The 23,814-nt window shown below is 45.6% G+C and overlaps 8 protein-coding genes across 8 annotated transcripts; 5 read left to right on the top strand and 3 right to left on the bottom strand.

Annotated features, from left to right (window-relative positions):
• Positions 1–802: 802 nt before the first annotated feature.
• On the top strand, positions 803–3,634 carry FPOAC1_010112 (uncharacterized protein; the record flags this gene model as incomplete). The annotated part of the gene is made up of 3 exons (XM_044854508.1): positions 803–1,691; positions 2,781–3,333; positions 3,388–3,634. The coding sequence occupies 3 exons, from the start codon at positions 803–805 to the stop codon at positions 3,632–3,634; spliced, it is 1,689 nt and encodes a 562-aa protein (XP_044707178.1).
• A 788-nt stretch (positions 3,635–4,422) lies between these two features.
• Positions 4,423–5,151, top strand: FPOAC1_010113 (uncharacterized protein; the record flags this gene model as incomplete). The annotated part of the gene is made up of 1 exon (XM_044854509.1): positions 4,423–5,151. The coding sequence occupies one exon, from the start codon at positions 4,423–4,425 to the stop codon at positions 5,149–5,151; it is 729 nt and encodes a 242-aa protein (XP_044707179.1).
• Positions 5,152–8,760: 3,609 nt separating this feature from the next.
• On the top strand, positions 8,761–9,621 carry FPOAC1_010114 (uncharacterized protein; the record flags this gene model as incomplete). The annotated part of the gene is made up of 1 exon (XM_044854510.1): positions 8,761–9,621. One exon carries the CDS (start codon positions 8,761–8,763, stop codon positions 9,619–9,621), a length of 861 nt encoding a protein of 286 aa, XP_044707180.1.
• Positions 9,622–10,435: 814 nt separating this feature from the next.
• On the bottom strand, positions 10,436–12,935 carry FPOAC1_010115 (uncharacterized protein; the record flags this gene model as incomplete). The annotated part of the gene is made up of 3 exons (XM_044854511.1): positions 10,436–12,431; positions 12,523–12,620; positions 12,678–12,935. The coding sequence occupies 3 exons, from the start codon at positions 12,933–12,935 to the stop codon at positions 10,436–10,438; spliced, it is 2,352 nt and encodes a 783-aa protein (XP_044707181.1).
• Positions 12,936–13,447: 512 nt separating this feature from the next.
• Positions 13,448–15,218, bottom strand: FPOAC1_010116 (uncharacterized protein; the record flags this gene model as incomplete). The annotated part of the gene is made up of 3 exons (XM_044854512.1): positions 13,448–14,095; positions 14,143–14,360; positions 14,411–15,218. 3 exons carry the CDS (start codon positions 15,216–15,218, stop codon positions 13,448–13,450), a joined length of 1,674 nt encoding a protein of 557 aa, XP_044707182.1.
• A 919-nt stretch (positions 15,219–16,137) lies between these two features.
• On the top strand, positions 16,138–17,381 carry FPOAC1_010117 (uncharacterized protein; the record flags this gene model as incomplete). The annotated part of the gene is made up of 3 exons (XM_044854513.1): positions 16,138–16,631; positions 16,689–17,297; positions 17,354–17,381. The coding sequence occupies 3 exons, from the start codon at positions 16,138–16,140 to the stop codon at positions 17,379–17,381; spliced, it is 1,131 nt and encodes a 376-aa protein (XP_044707183.1).
• An 884-nt stretch (positions 17,382–18,265) lies between these two features.
• Positions 18,266–19,662, bottom strand: FPOAC1_010118 (uncharacterized protein; the record flags this gene model as incomplete). The annotated part of the gene is made up of 3 exons (XM_044854514.1): positions 18,266–18,291; positions 18,345–18,531; positions 18,589–19,662. 3 exons carry the CDS (start codon positions 19,660–19,662, stop codon positions 18,266–18,268), a joined length of 1,287 nt encoding a protein of 428 aa, XP_044707184.1.
• A 1,041-nt stretch (positions 19,663–20,703) lies between these two features.
• FPOAC1_010119 (uncharacterized protein) lies at positions 20,704–23,714 on the top strand (the record flags this gene model as incomplete). The annotated part of the gene is made up of 3 exons (XM_044854515.1): positions 20,704–21,215; positions 21,276–23,238; positions 23,703–23,714. The coding sequence occupies 3 exons, from the start codon at positions 20,704–20,706 to the stop codon at positions 23,712–23,714; spliced, it is 2,487 nt and encodes an 828-aa protein (XP_044707185.1).
• Positions 23,715–23,814: the final 100 nt, after the last annotated feature.

Genomic DNA, 23,814 nt, shown 5'->3' on the forward strand with positions numbered 1-23,814 from the left:
CACCGATGCTTACATGTAGACCACGTGACTATCTCACAGCCTCGTTTTCAAGTGTCAGCTTTTCCTCTTCACAACACACCCCTCTCTGTCTTTTGTCAAGTCACTACCCATCATGGATAGCCAGAATAGTTTCCATCCAAGAGCCAAACTGTCGGCAGGGTCGATCGCCTCAACGGGGATAAGTGTTGTCTACGAACCAGCCGAGGTTCCAATAGTTGAGTAAGTGAGAATTGGTACAGAGAAATGTGCATATACTGAAAGAAGGCAAGCATTGTTATGGTTCATGGTCTGAAAGGCCATCCCTACAAAACGTGGAAATACAAACAAGAGCATAGGCGTGCAGGGGCACAGCAAAAGCACGAACAGCGATCAGGAACATCAAAGTCGAACTCTTCGAAATTATCTGACGCTAGAGACAGTTTAAAGGCTTGGGTAAAAGGGTCATCAAGCAAGAATGACCAGGATAGCATTCATGTTGGCACTGTCAGTAAGGAAATTCCTGTCCTTACAGACAGTGACCCCCTCAAAACATTTTGGCCGGCCGATTTGTTACCAGACGACTGCAGAAAAGCTCGGATCTTGACCTTCGGATACGATACAAAAGTGACGAAGTACACTTCGGGACCAACAAATATGAATAGTATTCTCGCACATGGAAAAGATTTCTTGTTTTCTTTAGGCCGAGCGAGATTCGTCCTGGACCGTCCATTGATATTTATAGCCCACAGTCTCGGCGGAATACTCGTGAAAGAGGTAATCGTTTTTAATCTCTCTATTCGTTCTAAACTTAGTTATGCTCTAGATGCTAGCATTGTCGTCAACTGCAGATACAGACCGTCTCAGAGGAATCGTGGAATACACAGCTGCAATTGTGTTTCTCGGGACTCCACATAGAGGAAGCCCTGAATTTTCGGCGATCGGGGAGCGAGCCCGAGTAGTACTGAACAGTCTGGGCTTCCAAACAACAGCAGCTATCCTAGACGCTCTTCGTCTGGGGAACAACGACCTGCAGCGCGCTCACGAATCTTTCACTCGACTCTGGCAGAAATACGACTTTCGGGTGAAAACCATCCAGGAAGGTCTTGGCCTAAGTGGGTTCAACTTTGGGGTTCTCGGCGCAAAGGTTGTACCTGATTCTTCATCAATCATTGGAGACCCAAGAGAACATGCAGAAACTCTGCAGGCCAACCATTTTGGGATTTGTCGTTTCCGCAGTGGCACAGATCCCAACTATATCAAGGTCTCTGGAGAGATTCGAGACATTTACAGTCGAATCGAGACCGCTCAGACCCAATGCCACGATCTAGTCAAAGAGAGAGGGCCCTCTCAATTACGAATAAACAGCGATAGGACTATATATCCATCTAATGTGGAGCCTGAGATTGGAGAGAATAATCCGGAACGACTCACGCCAAGTATGTTAGCTGCTTTCATTGAGTCACTTGGCTTTGAAGGTATGCACTACCGACAAGAATCGATTTCACCTCCATCAGACAACACCTTGCAATGGCTATTTGAAAATCCTGTCTATGGGTCGTGGCGCACAAGTCCTAACCCTAGTGACCGTCTTCTATTCATCAAGGGCAACCCAGGCTCAGGGAAATCCGTCTTGATGAAGGAGGCTGTCCGAGATATGCAATCTACATCTAATGAAAAGTTTGCTTCTGCAAGCTTTTTTGTCAACGCACGAGGTCGGCCCCTTGACCATTCCACAATTGGATTGCTTCGTTCTCTACTATGTCAACTGTTGCCATATTATTTCAGACTCGTGGTAGATTCTTCATACCTGATAACAAGCAACTGTATTCAAGGAGTTCTGAAGTGCATCAGAATAGAACCAACGGAATGGACCGAGCAACAATTGGAGGTTCTCGTTATAGAGGTTATTAGCGACCTATCCAGTTATCTCCGATGCCCCTCCGTTTTCATCTTTATAGATGCTCTAGACGAGCTAGATGATGCAGCCGAGAGCAAGCAAGCTGAACTTTGGAGAAGATTGGTGTTTTCGTTTAGATTTCGTCACCTCAGAGTTTGTCTGTCTTGTCGGAATTTCCCCCATGTCTCTATTAATGGATGTGTACAGCTGGAACTTCCCTATGGACAAGACCTTCACAATTACATCAGAGATCGACTTGACGCACGGATCTCTCCAGGGGACAATGATTGGAAACAAGACTTAAAGTCGCTGATGTTCTTTCTGGCACAAGACAATTTCTTGTGGGTCGTCCTGGTAGTGGACAAAGTACTCGAGCAGTATGACAAAGGTATCAGCTTGAAAAGAGTCAAAGAGCTTATACACCAGACGCCCAAAGAACTCCAAAGCTTATATGAAAGCAAGATCAGGTCATTGGAAAAGAACGAGGTATCAGTTGCGACAAGAATGTTTCAGTGGGCTATCGCAGCAGCAAGGCCGTTGCGGTTAGATGAATGGCATCACATAATGGCTTTCATTACACCAGCTCCACCACGTTCCCTCCGCGAATGGCGAGAATCGAATGAATTTATAGAAACTGACGAACAACTTGAACGAAAGATCAGAAATCTCTCAAGAGGCTTGCTAGAAGTAAGTCGAAAGCATCCTGAACCTTTTAACATTAAAGCCTCTGGGGCTTCATCCATTCATGCGGGTGCGGGATCCCTTGACCATGAACAAGGCTCTGCTCGTCTTGTACAGATCATTCACGAGTCTGTTCGCTGGTTTCTTCTTAAGAATGGAGGCTTTGCGCTTCTTGAAACAAACTCGAGCGATTATATCGCAAGTTGTCACATGACCATTGCAGCTACCTGTATCGATTATATGCATATTCCAGAGCTAGACGATCTAGCTACTGCCCGACAGAAGATGCGGATGAGGAGTTCTGTGTCATCGTCTGGACGGTCGGCGTCCGTCCTAAGTGAACGTCAGAAACTGAACACCCCACAGCACAATAGACAGCCAAAAGGTATACTCAAAAGCCTCCAAGAAATGCCTGCGCCTGATTCTCTTGATCTTGTTGAGAGTTGGATATTGGGGGAATTCCCGACATCCAACTCTTTTCCTGTTGTTGAATCATGGAGTGATTCACCTCCCCTCGATTCCGTTGGCATTGCTTCACAAGCTTTACCGGACTATCCTGCTCTGCTTGTTTACTCTGTAAATGAGCTATGCTATCACATCATGGAAGCTATGAACTTCAACGAATCCGTTTTTGAGCTTCCGGAAAGGTTGAATGATGCAGCCACATGGCAACGTCTGGCTGACCTCGGCATTAATAAGGACATATTTACACAAGCCATCGATATCAAAAGACTACAACATTTCTTTAAACATTCATCAATATTGTTACAATCAAGGTCGGTGAACTTCCATCGTTAACTGCTGTAACAAAAAGCTAACAAATACGGAAGACGAGTCAGAAAGCATCGTCAAAATACAGAAGAACCCCCAAGACAGGGGCACGGCGTTTTTTATGAAGTCTTGAAAAGGGTTCGTGGGCTTGGTGACCTGGGAAAGCATAAGAGGAATGGCTCTGAAGACTTTCAACAGCCAAGAATCACAAGACGCGATACAAGTTCTATTCAAAGTAGAAGGCGGCCAAGAAGTATCGCCAGCTTTAGTTCCGCAGACAGTCACCGGAGAGCTCAAAGTGTCTAACATCGCTGGATGGTGGTTACTCAACCTGATGTGTACTTTATTTTCAGTTGGTGACAATGCTTTCATAAAGTGGTGGGAATACGGCGAGTACGAAAACGAGTTTATATAGGAAATCATTGTCCGAAAGAATTTGCGTTTGGAGCCCTATCAATTCTGGCACGAGATCTTTGAGCAAGGATGGATACATGATCTTTTTGTTCCATTATTCAAAAATAGTTATCCCACAAATGAGCTTGGACTAACTATCTGAGTTGTGGGAGGGTCCAGATCTGTGCTAACGTTATACTGTTCCATTACTACCATCCTATTACGGGGAAGCAGTTGCTCGGAAGAATTTACACTACCTAGACTAGCTATACTCTATATATAATGCACCATCAGATGGGTTCATCAATGATCGGGGTATTTGACATTCAGTTTAGTGATAGTATTTTTATTTATGGCAAGGCCTTATGTGATGGCTTTTTAAAATGTTGATGGCTCTGATTTCGTCAAACTTGTTCAAGACCTTTCTCAAAAAAGGTTGCCAGAAATGCGATCGACCGATTGGCCTGTTCCGAATTGAAAAGGGTCCTGCGGAACATAGCCTCCCGAAAGGAGCAGTTGGCTATTATCCATTGTGCCTATTCTGATCAAAGTCTAATTCGGGAGAATACAAGACACCCAAATTTATATAAGTACAAACAGCAAACTTCGGTGCTGCCTTTACCTGTAAAATCTGTTCCGCCCAGTTCTGGCCATTATACAAAATGCTAGTTCGTTCGTTAAGTCTCGGTGCTTTCATTTTAATGCACGGGGTCTTATCTCATGGCCATGTATCCGAGATAATCATTGATGATGAAAGCTACTATGGTCATGACCCCACCAAAGTTACCTACGGACCTCAGCCTGAGAGCATCACCTGGACAAACGGTGCCAAAGACAACGGTTTTGTAACCTCCACCGCAAGCGCCCTATCTTCCCAAGACATCATATGCCACCTCAATGCCACCAACGGACACCTGGCAGCAAATATCACTGCTGGCACGACCATCACTGTGCGTTGGTCAGACTGGCCACAAGCCCATTGGGGACCTGTGCTTGACTACATGGCGCGTTGTCCAAACAACGATTGCACAACAGTCGACAAAGCCAAATTGAAGTTCTTCAAGATCGATGAGCTAGGTCAACTGACGCGAGGAACAGTACCTGGTTCACCAGGGTACTGGGCAAACAACAAACTTCGAGATGCTAAGTTCACATGGAATATCACAATTCCGGCCAAGCTGGCTCCTGGAAGCTATGTTCTAAGGCATGAAATCATTGCACTTCATGCTGGAGGTGCTGAGGGATCAACACAGATGTACCCTCAATGCATCAATCTTGTTGTTGAGGGAGATGGTACTGTTCAGCCCGATGGCGTGTTGGCTACAGACCTATACTCTTCTAAAGATCCTGGCTTGCTGCATAATGTATTTGTGGATGAGTGGAGTGATACAAAGTATGTAATTCCTGGACCTCCTGTAGCCAAGTTCTAGTTAGTGTATGGCTATTAGGTTGACACAAATCGAAACGAATTCTTGTTGGATCTACTACTTGTGACTTGTCCAAGACCAAAGGAATTATGTTGACTTCAATATGTTGTAGATCCAATAAGTAAAATACAGAAACAGTCGAGTCTTTAATGAAACCCCAATTAGACCTGCGAGGGCCTTTGCTTTAGCATCACCATATTAGCAACACGTGGGTATAAAGCTTTGACCAGTTAAATCTTCCGAGTTGACAATTACGCGTCTAGTGTAAAGCCTCGACTAGCACTAGACTAGCCCCCGCAACCTTGGAATGCTAGGAACACGACGTTGTTCAGGTTGAGGAATGTCGGAGACACGAATATCATAGGGAATTTGACATGAGGCAGTAACCGTCACTTCCAGCTTACGCATTCAAGAATAATGCCGAACAACTGTTGGACCGTTGCTTTAGACATCTTATCATATAAGACCAAGATGTCGTCCTTGCCAATAAATCACCAACAGCTTCCCATTTGTCCTCCCACTTCATTCACTTTTCAAGCCGCACAGAGACAGCGATAAGTACGAGTTGTATTTTCCGTATTCTGAGCTTGTGAAAACGCCATATAGGTATCTCTTTGGAGGATTTAATTATTGTTGCACTCTATGTTGAAGTGTTTCAACTCGTCTTACGCATGGTATAGGGTATAACAAACCAGATTGGAAAACTAACCAGAAGCGCCTGAGCTTATGGCCCGAGTGTCTTCTATCTACGCTAGAAAACCTCGACCCGATAAGATAAGCATCAATCACTGTATTAAACGTTATCGATAATGGATAAATTGCTCTAAAGAAAGTTAGTGATTAGTAGATAAATATCCAGACACTAGTCTAGTACCTTCAACAGCTTCAGTCAGCCATTCTTATTAAATAGTGATACGTTTAATTTTTAAGTATTAGGGACAATTTACCTAGAGATGAATGGTATCTTATAGCGAGTTAAGCCAAACTACAGATTTCTGCCTCTTTTCAAGAACGTCATCTTGCCATAGTAGCCTTAAAATGTAACCCAGAAGTTAAATGTAGAGTAGGGATTATAGGGCTTGGGATGCAAAGAGGCCAAGTGGTATGGAGATATTATGACAGAACAGAAAGTCAACAAATACTGAGTGGTTTCGTATAGACGACGGTGGGTAAAGGAAGGCTTGAACACAGAATAAGTGTGTGTTGACACATGTATACCTCGGGACCTACGCCTCGGAAACCTTCAAACAATAGTGCGTTGACACAACTAAAGCGTTCTATGGAGACGTTGTAGAATGTTACAAAGATAAACAAAGAAACGCTATATTTGGTATCACTGTGGCAGAAGGAAATGTGTTCTTGTTGAAAATGCCCCTGCAAGTGATAACCGGCGATAAGACCGGTTATTAGATAGCTAATTAGATAGGCTCAGACCGATACTAATCTAAGCAGGGATAGCTCTAGCTCTATTGGCCGCAATCCTCTTATTAAAAGCAGGAAAATTCCACTTCTTAGATAGAAAAATAAGGCTTACTAAATACCTCAAAATTCATGCTAAATACGGTGCAAATAGCTGGTCATCACAGTTCTTTTTCCCACTAAAAGACGACCCACCTAGTACTGTCGCAAAGAGAAACCGCTGAACAGCAACTCAACAGTAGTGGATTGTTGACCACAAGAGCACATAAGGAACAACGTTCTAACCGACCGAAGTCTGGAACACGCGTAGTGAAATTTCCCGTATTAAGGAATAGTAGACGAAAAGACAACCTAGTACTGCAGTTAGACTTGTGAAACCGGTTAAAAAAGGATTGCGTTAGCAGAAGGAGGTTGGCATTATAGGAGAGTAGCCCTGGTAGTTCATGAAAAAAAAACCAGATATGGGCCGTTGGCATCTTGTATAATTCATTGAGCAACGCTTGGTGAAGACCGTGTCTCCAAGGTTATTCGAAGTATTTTAGATTGAACAAAACAACGCCACTAATATCGTTTGGTCTGATGTGCTGGTCTGTGCCCGAATGAGAGCATTGCCGTTGGTAAGAACGAACAATCACGCCCTATAGGCCCCCGCGCAAGGAACATGATTTTCCTGAAAGAAGGAACTGGTTCGGGTGATGGGATTATCTTTATCAAAGGATCAAATTCACTCTCGACGTGGAAGACTAGGATGAAGATAACACTATCGAAGTGGTATTTCCATCTGATCAGAAACTGCATGCCGGAGACCGGAATCGACCCGCTATAAGCGGGTCACCGTTCAGCTTAGTGGTGAGCAACACCTTATTCTTTCTATGTGGTTGGATTTTCACCTTTATCCATATACTAACTTTAAGAAAGCAACTCCAGAAGCATGCAAGCCTACATCTTCAGGCTATATCAGATAAGATTGACACTGGACTGGTATCGAATCATAAGCCATGGTGAAGAAGGGAGAAACATGTTAGGGAAAGGTTAATCAACAGGTTGTTGCGAATCGCAAAGATACGACTGTAGGATTCAATTGTACATGTCTCACCCAAAGAAGAGATACTCATTCCGCGGGTAGACTACAAGGCTAGTGGTGCCGGTAACGACGGGACAACAGCGAGTTTGAACAATCCCTCACAAAAAAGGTCTATGCTGGTGCAGTTAGTGGTTTTCCAGGACATTGATTAGTGAGACAATGGTAATAAATTCTAGTGCTGATATAGAATACCCTTCCTTGGATTTTGTTTTCAATTGGCGTAAAAAAATAAAATTGCAGTCAGTGACATATTAATATTTTTTCGTCTGCGTTTGTAGTTCAATCATATTGAGGAGTCTCTGTGCATTGTCGCAGGCTATGGGTTGTGTTCCATGTAGTAAAAGTAAAGTACAGTGGTGGGTAAAGGATATATCAGAATGTCATTTTTATTACTGCAATATTAACCGGATATTGTCGATTTCCTCCGTTATGACCCATTTCTTTAAAATGATTGATTTGCGTGTTGCTTGTATGAAATCTTATGTGAACAAAGAACAGTGGTCGATCGCATTAGAATAGGTGGTTGTTTTCCTGAGTATCTACCAAGGGCCAATTCCGAAAATTCTCCCCTGTGGCCAGAGCTCTACTAGCTGACCATGAGCGGGTGATACCATTTTCAAGAAATGCAGGCTCTAATTGACCTTGCTATGCATAACGTTCAATGGAACAAAGGATTGGGATAAGAACAACCCAATACTAATATATGTTCTCGTAAACAATTGAAAAGTTCACGAACAATTATGGAACAAGGTATTGTGTGGCAAGGACATCAGTGTGTTCATGGCAAAGAACAACGTTGGGTGGAAACACTACACATTGTTCATCGGAACAACGCAGCACGATTAGCCATTTTGACGAATACAGTACAAAACGCTTTTTATTCTTATGAACAGTTGATACGTTCCTCATCGTTAGCAGTCGGCGCAAATTGGAGTGTATGTTCAGATGTCGTATAAAAGATTTACGATTCCCCTATGGAATTCAAACTTTCTCATCATCCACAAACGGAAACAACAGCAGTCTACAAGACTATCAACAACGCTCACAACACTCACAACGCTCACAACACTCACAACACTCAATCTCAACAACCCACGACAACCGCCAAAATGTCTACTTCACTTTGGGGTACATGCCAGCGATGTGGCACCTTTCACAGACTCAATGAAGATTGTTATGACCCAGGACAAGAGAGCCCCAGCTACAACATGACCTTTCTGCCCATCGTGGGCCGTCAGGCTAGTCAGCGTGGTCGTACTGCTCAGCTACCCCAGCTGCAGGATGGATTCGACCAGCCACTCCACAGTGGACGCTGCGACGAGCCCAGCCGCGGTCGCACTCGTCACCGTGATCATGACCGCCATCATGATCATGGCCACCACCATGCCCATGCCCATCAACAGGGCCACGGCCACCAGCACGGTCATCACCAGGGTCACGGACATCATCACCATGATGATTTTTCGGATTCCTCTGATGATGATCGTCGCCCTCATGCACATGGCCGCCATCATGCTCATGGTCAACAACATCGCCACGGTCAAGACAACGGTCATCGCCATCACGGTCAACACCATGGTCAACACCATGGTCAACACCACAGTCAACATCAGGGTCAACACCACAGTCAACATCAGGGTCATCATGATGATGGTGAACTCTCTGATTTCACCGATGATGAACAGTTCCACCATGATCATGATCGTCATGATGGTGGTCGCCCTGCTCACCACGGTCATGGCCATCGCCTAGACGGTGCGCCTCCTCCGTACAGCCGGGTCCCTCCTGGGTATGTCATGGCTCCAGCTCCAGCTCCCCAGGGCTATGACCGGGCTCCTCAAGGATACGCCGTTCAACCCCCCCTGGGGTACGTTCCAGCTCCTGAGGGATATGGCCAACCTGCTCAGGGACGTAGCGGAGCCCGCCAGGGCCAGCCTCGTCCTCGCGGCGATCGCTATGGCTACCAGTAAATGTGATGTGCTTACAGCACCTCACAGTTTTACTGGAGGCTCCGAGTAATCGCCTACAGCTTTAAGCTGTAGGATGATACTCAAACGGGGATGAGGGGAGAAGGAATGAGTGGAGGAAGGATTCTAAAGTGACTAGATTGGTTTGCGCATCACAGAATCCAAAGGTAGAAAACACAAAAAAGAATGAAAAAAAGTTGAAAATCATCTATATTGCCCCTTATGAATAAGTGACCTATGCCTGCTAAGCATGTAAATCTAGGGAGTCGACCAGGAAAGTTGCTGGAATTGTTTTACACAATGCTTGAGTTTACCCACCTTGAATACTTTACCGCTCGTTGAATTGAGATAGGTTCAGCATATTCAGGTCAGACATGAATTTTTTTATCTATTTGTATGCTGTCTGTCATATATAATTAGACAACGCGAGTTGATAAGGTGATCTCGCTATCGCGTTGCTAGTCAGCTAACTCTCATGGAAACTTGATATGATATGTACATAAAACTACTAATGGATGTGGATTTCTGGAAAGCGAGATAAAAATAGTTTTGACATGTTTACTTCCAGCCATATCATGATAGTGTCTAAATGTTTGATCAGTATCAATTGGCGACGGACTTGATGGAATAGATTGAATCGAGACGTTATTGTGCAGCATGAATTAATTACTTTATTGTTCAAGATAGCAACAATCCGTACCACAGAGGACAGAGGACAGAGGGAAGCATCATGATGGTGGATTGTGCTAGCCTAGACTAGTTTAGTGTATCCATGTACAGGATCCGATAAATGAGAACAAAGAAATAATGACAACCCTTACTTCCTCATTTGGACTACCTCAATCTGTTCACCACCACGAACAGGAAACTTGTTCTTCTTGACAACCTTTCCATTGACCTTGAACACACTGTCCTCGCACGCCACAGGAAGTAACTGAGGAAGATAAACAGTACCACTCGTTCCCTTGTCTCCCACAACTCGAACCTTCATGTGCAAAAGATTGGACACAAGCTTCCAGTCAACTTCAATGGTTCCCTTCTCGGTCGGAACATGGCCTCTTGCCCACTCGAGGCCAAGAAGCGTGGGCTGGACCTTCCATTCGGCAAATCCGGGCTTGTCAACTTGAACTCCGAGAACCCACTTACTTAGTTCAGCGGTAGGTCCAGCAGCCCACCCATGGCAAAGAGATGTCATGATACCAAGTCCGGGTGTTCCATCTGTGTCAAGGGTCTCCCAGAAGGTGTTGGTGTAATTGGCCTTGGCTGGATTCGCCATGGGTGCCCATAATGTCTTGAGGAGTTGTTTAGCAGTGTGCTGGTCACCAGACTCAAAGGCTGCTCGGAGGTGGTATGCGGATGAGAAAGGGCTAATCTTCTGGGCGAATCCAGATTTGACTGTACCGCTGCTAAAGGCAAGAGGTCCAGCTGGGAGCTGTAGCTCTGCCTCCATAGTCTTCAACAGCGATCCGGCAGAAATGCCGTTGCTCTGAGGAATACCAGCGAGGATAGCCAGAGCGTTTGCGTCCTGGGAGAATCCAGTCTTGATCTCGCTACTCAAAACGTAAGCGCCCATTGTCTCATTCCAGAGATGTTTGTGGACAGCCTTGCGCAGATTCTTGAGACGAGTCTGATACTTGCCCGTGCTGACACCACCCGCCTTGAGGAACTTCTCTAATTTTTGAAGAGAGTAGGCATAGAGAGCGTTGAACTTGGTACTGGCGCCTGTCTGGGGAGGATCATAATAATTCCAGTCACCGGCCAATGACGCATCGTCGATAGTGAAGACTCCATCTACCAACTGAGAATGAGCCCACTCTAACATTGAAACTGCTCGCGGGGCCCATTCATTGGCAAATGTCTTGTTACCGAGTACTTCATAGTTAGTTGCAAGACCATTGAGTAGATTAAAAGAGTAGCCAATGAGACCAGTGATATTGATGTCGAGGGGTTGGGGTAAAGGTGCTTGCTGGATCTTAGCATTGGGAATCCAGAATCCAGCGGTTGTCTGGAACGATCCGACCAAATCGAGTGATCCTTCGACAAATGACTTTCCGTAGGTACTAGCAAATGTCGATGAGATTGCAATATCGAGGTCACCAGAGTAGGCAATTCGATCACGTCGTGAACCGTCGACGATGATATCCAGAGGGTTGGTGCCCATTAAGAAATCATCAAGAAAGGATTGGTCCTTCAAAGTGGAAGAATAAATCTCGACGCCATTGAGTGTGGTAGCGCGGAGGTTGCGATAATAAGCGGAGTGTCCAAGAGATGTACCAAGACCAAATGAGCCATAGAACTTGTCTGTCTGTATGAACTTGAGGGCTGTCTGGTTATTGATAGAAACCTCGATGTCGGTCATGTTGACCCGTGCGTGAATAGAAACCCATTCGCCGATATTCAGCTTGGCGGGAATAGTGCCAGACGAGGAAGTGCTGGAGGAGATGGCACCAATCTCGACATTGCAGGTAATGAGAATAGCCTCGTTCAAAGTATCTGACAGAACGGAAAATACAAACTCACCAGTCAAAGGTTTAACCTCAAAGTCAATCTCGTAACTGGTAGCCTGAGCCGCAGTAGGGTCACTCAAAGCTTGGGGAGCTACATTCTCCACCAAGGCTCCTTCATCGGTTACCTGCCAGAACTGTGGGATGCTGTTCTTGGGGATCTCGGTGAGCTGAGCTGTCCTGGTACCAGTGTACCAAATACGAGTCAAGTCTTCGTCAGAACATTCGAAAGATCCTGGTAGTTCTGTAAGGGGTGTTGTATGAACTGTTGGCTTGACTCCCACACGCTCAAGTTGAAGACTTCCAGCCCTAAGAGCAGGGTCAATGAAAGCTCACTTCACACACGAAGACTTCCAGCAGTTGAAAGATTCAACTTTTCATAACGAAAGGCGCCTTGTACAAGACAAGTCGATTGGTGAACAATCCAGGATCGGATATGTTGTACTTGTTGACTCGATAGGTTTCCATTGCTGCTGTGAGGGGAAGGGGTCCATCGCTCTGGAGATTGAGTTAATGGATGAAACATCGGGTGTAATAAAGAATCGGCAGACATACCATGTATGCGTCCAACGCAGTTTTGGATTCTGCAAAGGTAAGTTCGAAGCCAGATGTATGGCCTGATGCGGAAACTACTTTGAACGTCGGATGGCCCTCGACACTGTACCCATAGTCGAGAACCACTATGTCGGCCTTGGACCCATCAGAAGACAGACTTATAATATCATCACTACCATAGATGATGGTGTTGTTGGTTGTTTTGGAGAGAACGTAAACCGTCTGAAGCAGCAAGGTTACTCTGAAGTAAGGACGCATTGTATTGAGATTTCCGAAGATAACGAATATATTAAACAATCCAAAGAAACGATTCTAGGAAAGAAAAAAGTTAAGTGAGAGTGCTGTATTTCTTTAGATCATTGTAGAGTTGCGTGTGCTATATACCTAGTAATGATTGTCATACCATATAACGAGATCTAAAAATCTTTTCTACCCAGCCTCGGTTTACAGCCTTGGCAATCCCTCAGACATCGATCACAATTAACATTTCCCGTACTTGATGACGACGCGACTATGATGTCGGTAACTAGCTTTGTGGGGAACAGAGCCGAGCGAGGCTAAACGAGGTCGACAAAATCGGCTTCGTTATTCGAAATCATGCAACGATATTAATAGCGGGACAGTTCCATCTAAACCACATTTCTTCATTTGCACTAGCCATCATTTATTACTAAAGAGATCATATTAAGTCGCGACTAAATGTTCTGGAACAACCCACCACCGCCACCGCCGCTACTATTTAACCAGAAGCCCCTCCGCGATACTCAATCTCAAAACGCATAACAGATATCAGTGATGGGGACCTCGACGTGATACAAGTTACCCTTCACCCATCGTGTAGCAAATCCATCAAGATCAAAAACAAAGTCTGACTTGAGCGACACGCCACATTCGCCAGGAGGAGTACTGACAGAACCACCAGCTCCACCATTCGAAGCATGACCAGATTGGACAGCGTCAAGAGTGAACTTGTTCACAATCTCAGGTTTGGCTGTAAGACCACTGCTAAGATCAACAAGACCACCGAGTAGCTTGAAGGACAGCTGAACAGTCAATGATGCACTCGCGTTCAAGCCAACCTCTACACTCTCGGTTATATCGGCGTAGGAAGTGTACTGTGGCTCCCATCCTGTAGCGCTGTTCTTACTTCCATCGAGAACGTCGAGGTGGACGTTTCCGGCTGGGATGGAAATACCTGCACCAGCGCGGACTGCGACAGCTGCTGAAGTATCGACATCGACTCCGACAGCGAAAGCAATTCCTGGGCCAAGGGAAAGGATGCCAGGGACTTCGACAACGCTGAAGGTGAGGGTATCGGGATCGTAAAGGATGGAACGAGACCAGGCTGCTGCTACGTCGGCTGAGAGTGCGACATCGGCATTGAAACGAGTATTGAGATCGAAGTAGAGATGTTCCATCTGATTAAGTTAGTCATTGCCTGTTACTGATTGAACCAATTACTGACCTTGAACTTCCAAAAGTTATACTTGGCACGTCCCGAGAAGGAAATAGTGGAAGAGAACTCTGCTTGTTCAGCCTTGATACTGACAAAGGGTTCTTCACTGAAGAGAACTGTATCTCTCTCGAGTCCAGCACCGAAGTCGAGCGATAGACTGGGGTTGAGGTTGAGGCGCTTTTGTAGCTTGGTGGCGGGGATTGAGTTGAAGGACATTTCACAGGTTTCTAACAAAGTTAACTTAGGTCTAACTCTTTGCGATGTATTGGTGACGTACCAGCGATATCTTCAAGCTTCTGCTCAGAGGCATGACAAGTAATGGACTTTTGCTCTTTGTCCGCCGTGACGTGATCAACGAGGTAGAAAGCCTGACCATTGGCAGCTTTGCAGTTGCCCATGTTACTTGTGATGAGGATAAAGGTGTCGAGCCATGTCTTGACTGCGTTGTTGAAGGCCGTAGACTTATCGAACTTGACCTCAATAGAGTCAGATGTACATTCGACCGAAGTGATAGCATCGATGTAGTCGAGAACGACAGCAGGATGGTTCATGACTAGATCCATATCGATTGATCCGCTAGGTCCCTTTTCGGTGGTAGTGTTCTTGTTGGCATTGAAAGTGGAGAAGGTACCGTTGGAGGGCTTGTTAGCTTGTTTCGTAGTGTCATCACTCTGTTCAACAACTGTGTCATCGCTCAAGTCACCGTAAGACATGGCAATCTTTTTCTTGGGGACTGCATTCTTAGGGTTACTGCAGTCAACCTTGGCGGGAGTCTTGGGAACAAAAGTAGCAGTAGTGTTCTGGTGTGCCGTAGAGGAAGCGTGGATGGTAGTTTGAGATGACTTGGGTCGAGTAGGAGTTGTCTTTGTCTTGACGGTGGTAGTCTCTTGAGCGGCAGCGACCAAACCAGTAGCGAGAGTAGTGGCCGTATTGGCGGAGACTGTCTTGGGAGGCATCTCAACGACGATGTACTTGACTGTGCAGCCACATGACTCGTCAAACGAGGTATGTATCTCCTGCGAGGCAAGTACACCGGCAGAGAGCAGCCCAAGGCTGAAAAGAATGGACGAGAACGAGGTTCTCATGGTGAAAATGAGTGAAGTGCTGAATGAATGACAAGGCGAGCCTAACTTGGAGTGACAAATGCCAACATCCTGCAGCGAATATCTTCAAGATATACTAACATTCAGACGATGGTGGATACGAAATAGAGTTTGTCACAACGGGGACTTGGCTACCATCCATCCATAACGTCAGGTATAGCATAATTCATAAATCTATAGCAAAGCTACTCTATAGGGGTCCAATTGTGACATGGCCAAGCTCATCTAGACCCTTAAGGTGTCAAGACGGCAAAAGCCGATCCGATATCTTTGTGTCTAAGCGGAATGGGGTAAGGCGTCTAACGGTGGTAAAGTGGTGGGAATAACTCATCAGGTGAGTGGTTGCAATGCAGGGGTTGTCTTGAGAGGCGGACCTGCCCAATTTGGTAAGCGACGTTACAGGGGAGTATTGTCACATCTTGGCATCTGATAACCATTGGGAGATTGGAAGTGACTAGACTGCATGTGATTGATATTTCTTACGGCTGACTGCTTTGGGCGAGGGGTAGGTAAGGTAGTCTTTCACATGTGGCAGCTAACTAACAATCTAAATTAAGATCTAAGCTTAACGGTAATACTCCGGAAGTCCAGCCACGGTACATAGTAGAACAATAGGGTAGATGAAGTAACTGCTTTCTCTATCTGAAGCAATTTGGTAATAGATCTTGAAGGACTTTATCAGATTAAGTCAGTCAGATGTAAATAGTTGCAGCCTTATTTATAAATTGCCTTTTATAATTGAATCAATGGTGAAAGCCAAGAAAGCCATACGCCTCAGGCAATTCTGCATACTTGTTGGCTATTGGGGATAAGGGGGCTGACATTGTCGGCTATATAAGGGCATCGTTCTTGATTTCAATAATAACTACTTCTTCTTCTTTACAATTTCAATATAGCAAACATGGCCCATCAATCGCCAGACTCTCAGCTTCAATCTGCCTTTATCACGCGTTTTCCTCGCGAGGTTCGCGATAAGATCTATCTTGAGCTGTGGCGTTCTTGTGGTCTTCACCAACATATCCTTTACCACAGTGATATGCGCGACGCAGCCAGATCCCATTTCTGTCGATGGCCATGTACAACACCGTTCGAGGTAGAAGACAGGCTTCAAGAATCTCTGGATTCCAAAAGGCTCGAACTCGGAATTGAGTTGGGGAAGAGATTCAGCAATGTTGAGTTTGCCCAAAAGCTTCGTTCTCCTTGGATTAATCATTTTCCCTGTGGCCAGCGTATCAACAGACTACTTGGTCTCAAGAGGACACTTGGTACAAATGCAAAACGAGGTGCTAGTGAATGTTCCACTGGAGGGCCCTGCTGGATCAACAGCAGGTCAAATCCAGAGAGCTCATCCGGATGGAGTCCGTATATGGGTATGCTTCTATCTTGCAAGATCATGTAAGAGTATTTTGGGCATCTATGATCATATTGCTTATTTGCTAACTATCACGGTAGATCTTCTGAGTGCATCAAGTCGATCTATGAGTCGACTACATTTATTTTTACAGATGTCACTACTCTTAATCTATTTGTTGGTTTCTGTAAAGTGCCAAGACTTTGGCAACGAGACTTCCAAGTGGCTATTCCACCACCAGCTTTCCGCACTTTAGGTAGACACCTAGAACTATCGTTGCAACCAGCCTTTTCTACAGAGTTCCCCTGCTCATCGCCCACTCAGACAGAAGAGCGCCATTCATCTCTAGACTTTCATGGATTGCGACTAGATCGTTTGGAAAATCTCGCAAGTCTCGCCATCTGGATATCCGCGCGTAACCCCGCGAAATTTATAGACGAAGACGGAACGGACAGAGATCAGAGTCCCTATAACATCACTAAGCTGAGCATTGAGTCACTCAAAGAGGTTTTAGCCCCTCTGAGTCATGTTAAGAATATCACTTTGAGTATGCCTCTGGCGGATAACACTGGACCTGAAGACGGTTATGTCGTCGATAGTGCTCATCTCAAGATTTGGCGGCGAGGGCCGGGTGATCGGTTCCATATTGGTTTAATACCAGGTCTTGCGGAAGGCCACCTTCAACATGCTATTTATTCAAGCAAAGATAGGTATGTTGGAGAAAACTGGCAAATCTTACTAATACTAATATACTTTGTTAGAACAGTCAGTTTGCCGTTTATTGTTTCACATAGTTGATGTGGAACTAGTGTGGCACGCATGTTTATGTTCAGTCCATAGGTTATGCGTTGGATGATGGGCTGAAGACAAGCGGCAGATATGTTCTACAGGGAAATGTCTAAATAAATGAATAAGATGACCCGATTCTCTTTGTCTATCCGTTACTATCATTTATACATTTATCCACCCTTATTGACAATAGTCTCCTCACTTTGCTTCATATCAGAAAAAGAACCTTGATGACCATGACGGCCAGCTCATCACTCAATATGTTCTCAATGTTGTTCATCCAGCCACTCCCGCCAACATCATCAGCGAGTAAGTCTTTGTGGCTACCAAATGTATTGAGATGAAACAAGTCCACCGTGTTAGCATGGACTTACTGTATCTGGTTGTTCATACTTCTTTCTGGACTGTGGTTGCCACAAAATTGATCGAAGACTTCTCTTTCCTTCATGCACGGCGCAACATCAGCTGGAACAGGAGAGGCGAAGACCCAAAAACTGGAGCATAGCATTTGGACATGTTGAAACTGCACGATCGACACCGTCAGTGTCGGCTGCATAAAGGTAGTTCAAATTATTGCCGTTGATACTAGAATATCAACTCTACAGTGCTTCAACGCAGTATATACCTCTACGATCTGTATCGTAGTTTCGTGATGGTTGTCCCGTCACCCAACACATCTGTCTCCTCTTCCAACCTCGTCCCTCGCCAACGAGGTACACCAATCGTCCACAGATACCAGTACACCACCCCGACTACCAGAATAACCCATGAAAATACAGCATAAGTCGCGTAAAACATTTCCCCGTCGTAATCCATCGGAGGGAAGAACGGAGCTACTATTAAGGCGCAACTCATAGCGATTCTCAACCCCACAGCCACCATCCACGCTTTAAACGGTCGCTTGAGGTCTGGACGCTGCAAACGAAGCTTAACAAGACCAATTGCTACGGATAGACCGATCAATTGACCTGCGTAGCCATCGATATCCAGAATGAATGAGTAGATTGTGTTGGACGGTGGGAGCACCATGACGAGAAATGATGGTATGTAGTGAATGAAAAAGCCACCCGTGGGTGAATTGAATGGTCGAGAGGAAGATAGAATAGAAGAGTAGGGAATGAAACCTTGTCGCGCAACCTCTTGCTTCGTACGGGCCTGATATCCACGATTAGTATACGACCACTCAACAAATCTTGTCGCTGAGATACATACCATAGCGAAAGCAACAACCATGACATTACCAATCGCAGACAACGCTACAGCAGTAGGAAGAACAATCCGCCCAAAACTCGCTCCAAACAACCTTTCGAAAAACAGCGCAGCGATAAGTTCACCACTCTGTCTGATCTCCCCGATCGGTACTACCAACAGGTATGCCACATTGATGAGCATGTACATACCACATGATGTAGCCAACGCAGTCAACGCGACAGATCTCAAAGTCCGCACCGGATGCTTGACCTCGTTCATGACATTCGCAGCGTTGTCAAGACCTGCGAAGGAGTAAAAGACTTTGAAAAGACTCGTTGCAATAACTCCCCAGCTCCAGCTGCTGTCATCCCATAGATGCTCCCACGAAAGTTGCCCTGTCGGAGCAGCGCTTGTATCCGGTCGGATAATGACAACGTAAAAACCCGAGAGTATCATGAAAACTATGATGCCAATCTTGACCCAGCCGAGGACATCTTGTATCTTGATTCCCGCCTTTGGGAAAACACTGTGCGTAACACACACGAAGGTAAGTAATCCCACAGCAAGACTCTTCCTCAACCCATCGCTCGGTTCATCAACTCCGAGCGCAAACAAAGCATACTGGCTAAACACAACACAATTACTCGCCGTAAATCCGAGGATCACTGCATACATGGCAAACAGCGTCGAAGCGAGCAATCTGGGACGTCGGTACGCAAACTCAAGGTAAACTTTATCGCCTCCGGACCGGGGTAACATGCAGCCAAACTCGAGAGACACACTAAGACCACACGCGGCGATAAAGGCGCCGAGAAGCCAGAGTGATAGAGATAGACCAGGGCTTCCGACAGATTGTACGATTGTGCCGGGCGTGGCAAAGATACCGCTGCCGACGACGCGGGATATTACGAGGACGTAGGCGCTCTGCCATGAGAGGTTGCGGCCGATGGTGGATGTCTCGGGGAGGACATCGTCTTCTACATCACGGCTGGGTTGAATATATCCTGCGGTTTCGCTATCGCTATGTGGAGATATTGAGTTATATGAGGTTTGTCGCTGTTGTAGTAGCGGCGCGGCTGCTGATGGTTCTGCCATGGTGTATATGTGACAAGAGTGTTTTCTTCAAGGCATGGTGCTTGCTTAAATATGAACCAGAGTATGACATAATTTCTGCTAGATTTGCATTATTAATCCTTTATGTTTCGGGGCAAGACATTTGGGTGTTTTACAGCTTGTGATGGGCTCAATGAGAGGCTGCGCAAGATGTCATATCAATGGCGTGATTGGAAGGATGATAAGAATCACTCACCACGTGTGTGTATGTGTAATCATGTACGATTGAATTGAAATCGCGATAAGCGTTTAGTAGTAGTTTTAATATCTTTTGTTATTTTATACTCTATTCTACGATATATTAAGTGCAATTATTGCCATTAAATTAATTATCCTCCAAAGATTAATATGCAAAGTGAATATTATTTCGTAGCCCCACTATAATGGAATCATGCCATATCTCATTGGGCGCGACAGTTTTTGTCAGCGGATATGGCTTTAGAACTACCTATCTAGATAGTACTAAATGCGTTTAGATGCGACAACTACATACTGTAAGCGTGAGCTCTGTGACAGACGTAATCTCCCTTCTGGTACTTTTCCACTTGAAATAACATATATAACACGTCATATGCTTCCGGTTTCGTCTGGGGAAGTGATACATATCGTCCTCGTCTGCCGCCAAATCGAATGAGACATCACCACAATCATCAAATCACATGTGACAATATATCTTTCAACTGACTGTGCAGAATCACCACTGACTAAAAGACAGATTCAAAGATACTGCGTTGTCCAAGTCATTGGAAATCAGGCTGCGAGTGGCTTGGGAGTGACTTGGTTGCATAAAGTGCAAGATATCTAGCCAATAACGCCACCAACCTTGAGTCAGACTAGGCTTTATTTATCAACCTGTGTAACCAATACAAAAGTTGTCAACAAATCAATCATAGACAAGCCCTACCTATGCTTGAGATTGTAGTAAGCGCCGCAATTATGCCTGGAAATAGATAAAGATTGAGGCAGCACGTAAACCCCGCACCTCAGGACCTCATCTCTTGACAACCTTCGCCTCCCATGAAAATGGATCCTCTATCCATATTGAGCGTTGTTGCTGCCGCGGTCCAGTTTGTCGACTTCGGTCAGCGACTGTTTTCGGAGACGTGGCAAATCTATCGTTCGGCGTCTAGGCAAACACTTCGACTGCAGAATCTGTCCGCTATCTCACAAGATATCTCACAGCTATCCAATAATGTGAAAGAGACTTTCGAAGCCCAGAAACAGGGTACATCTGCCTTGGACGGTTCTGATCGAGAGTTGCTCCGTCTTTGTCGTGAGTGCGATGACATCGCAACAAGAATCCTCACGGTCATGCGCAAGGTCAGTAGGCAATTTGAAACAGAACTGGCTACGGATAGAGAAGCAAATAGGCGGGCTAAACGATGCGGAACGGGGTCATACGAACCAAAGTCGGTTGGACATTGCTTCAGAACGGCAGTCAGATCATGGTCACAACGGGAAGAGATCGCCAAAATCGAAGAGCTTCTTCAGAAAGTGCATCAAGAAATAATGACGGCGGCCATTATGTCTATCTGGTAAAGTTTAAATTTCTCTATTATGTTTTCTAGTATGAGACTGACACATTATCGATGTAGGCGCAACTCACAGAGTACCAAAAACTGGGAGTTTCAATTCAGCAGCAAACTTGACACCATGATAGAATTGCTTCATCAATCCTTAGACGCAGTAGGGCACTTTGGCCCGGAGCAAAAGCAAAGCTACAGACGAGAGACCGTGGAACTAACAACTGTGGAATCCATGCGTCATAATAGCGTAACTGATCAAATTGCGAATCGGTTATGGCGAGCCGACTGGAAGCCTGACCCAAAGCTTCTCGACTCCTTCCCCCAGCAAACAGGTCTTTCTGTCAAGGAACTCAATTCATTCATCTGTGACAGTCTTCGTTTTGATTCGATGGATAACCGGGAAGAAGCAATCACAAAAGCATTCGATACCACATACCAATGGGTGTTCAACAAGGATCCGCTCTCCTCTCTGAATGGGGTCCCAATGTGGTCAAGTCTGCCTGATTGGCTTGAGGGCGATCCTGGTCTCCCATACTGGATTACTGGTAAACCAGGCTCTGGAAAGTCAACAATGATGAAGTTCATTCTTCAACATTCAATATTGAACCAGCACCTGCAAAGGTGGTCCCGAGGTTCGCAAATGTACACAATCAAGTACTACGCCTGGCGACCGGGGTCAGAGATGGCAAGATCTGAAGATGGCTTGTTACGAACTCTCCTTCACCAGATACTCCAAATCAACCCTGATATGATACCGCATCTATGCCCACGGCGTTGGTCCCTTTTCCACGCAGTCCGCGTAACAGATGCATTTCCTCCTTGGACTACGTGGGAACTCGATGAGTCCTTCGATTGTCTTCTCAATCTTGGAGCAAACACGCCCCTCCTGGCTGTTTTCATTGATGGTCTAGATGAATTCGATGCCGCGCCCGTGCAGTTATGCAAAAGGATACAGAAAATGTCTTCTTACAAGACCGTCAAAGTCTGCGTTGCAAGTCGTCCTTGGCCACAGTTCGGTGATGCTTTCGCGTCAAGCCCAGGACTGCAAATGCATCTCCTGACTAACGCAGACATCCAATCTTTTGTGCGTGGTCACTTCCTTGGAGTCGTGGCTTTCCAGGAGCTTAATGCTCTCTACCGCGGTGGCGGCGAAGCCCTTCTCGTGGATATTGTTACAAAAGCCAAAGGTGTCTTTCTCTGGACCGCTCTAGTAACACAGACACTACTGGAGAATCTGATTGACGGCTCCGGCCTACCACGCCTACAGGAGATTCTTGACACAATGCCAAGCGAGATTGAAAGTCTCTATGATGCCATCTATGCATTCATCCCGAAGAGACTGCTGCCGGAAGTTTCTGCGATGTTGCAATTGTACGTTCTGGCTTTCGGGCCTGTGGACTGGATGATGCTGTGGTTAGCAGACGAAGTCAGAGCCGACCCGGCAGCTACTAAAACTCAAATACAAGACCTCGACATGGTAAAAGTACAGGCTACGCTCAAACGTAGACTCGGTGCCCGAACGAGAGGAATCCTAGAGCTCGTGCCAGCAACAAGAACTGTGGAGTACTTGCATAGAACGGCTGCGGAATGGGTAAATCATCCGCGTGTCTGGGAGCAATTACGATCAGTGAGCCCTAGCGGGTTCGATCCAAACGCATGCCTCTTTCAAGCAGAAGTCATTCAAATGCAAAACTTGCAACAATCTGGACGTCACCATCTCCCGTGCCATCCAAGCTTCTGGCAAGATGTCGCAAGGGCGCTGTCCTATGCGTCGCGAGTTGACGAGTGTGTTGTCTCAGACGAATCTTTGACTGAATTACTCGACCGGTTCCAAGAGGCCTCCACAGGAAGTTTCGGTACATTCACCGAAGTAGATGGCCACACTATCGTGAAGACTATATCTTGGCCCTCGTATTGGGGTCTTGAGATTCGTGACATGAAAGGAAACACTTTCGACGGAATCGTCACACAATTCGCCATCTTACCCTACATCCGCCACAAACTCAAAAGAAAGCCCGCCCTTTTCCATAAGGTTCGAACGAAACGCTCAATAGCGCTGCTGGAGCAGGCGATATTTGGATGGGAACCGTACCTCTCACGCTTTTCGATAAATTATTCGACAATCTCATACGCCAGGAGACTGCAGGTAGTTGACTTCTTACTACAACAAGGTGTGCGGCAACCTGGAATACTATCTCGAATCAGGTTCTACCGTTTGTCTTCGAAAAGTGAGGAGGAGGCCCAGTACTTCGATTCTGTCGTAGAATTGCTCGACCGCCATCATGCCATTAGTGGGGAGAAGAGAATATATATCAAAGGGATATTAGGCTGGAGGTAAAAGAGGTTTCATCGCAAGAAATTAATGCCTGTCTGAACGAAGTCTTATTAGAAATAAAATATTTCTACTGCCGCCTTCAAAATATTAATTCAGTAACAGCCCTGTAAATATGCAATATCAACTATATCACGAGTATATCACTAACTCGCTGTAAATAGGCAAACCCATAGTTCTTTAGAGCATGGAATGGTAGTCAATGCAAATACCGATCTGGGAGCCAATTTGGGTCGAACGTTGTGCCGTCTAATGGTCCCGGAATCTTTATTTCTC

The sequence above is a fragment of the Fusarium poae genome, chromosome 3 (assembly GCF_019609905.1).
Source record: "Fusarium poae strain DAOMC 252244 chromosome 3, whole genome shotgun sequence".
NCBI lineage: Eukaryota > Fungi > Ascomycota > Sordariomycetes > Hypocreales > Nectriaceae > Fusarium > Fusarium poae.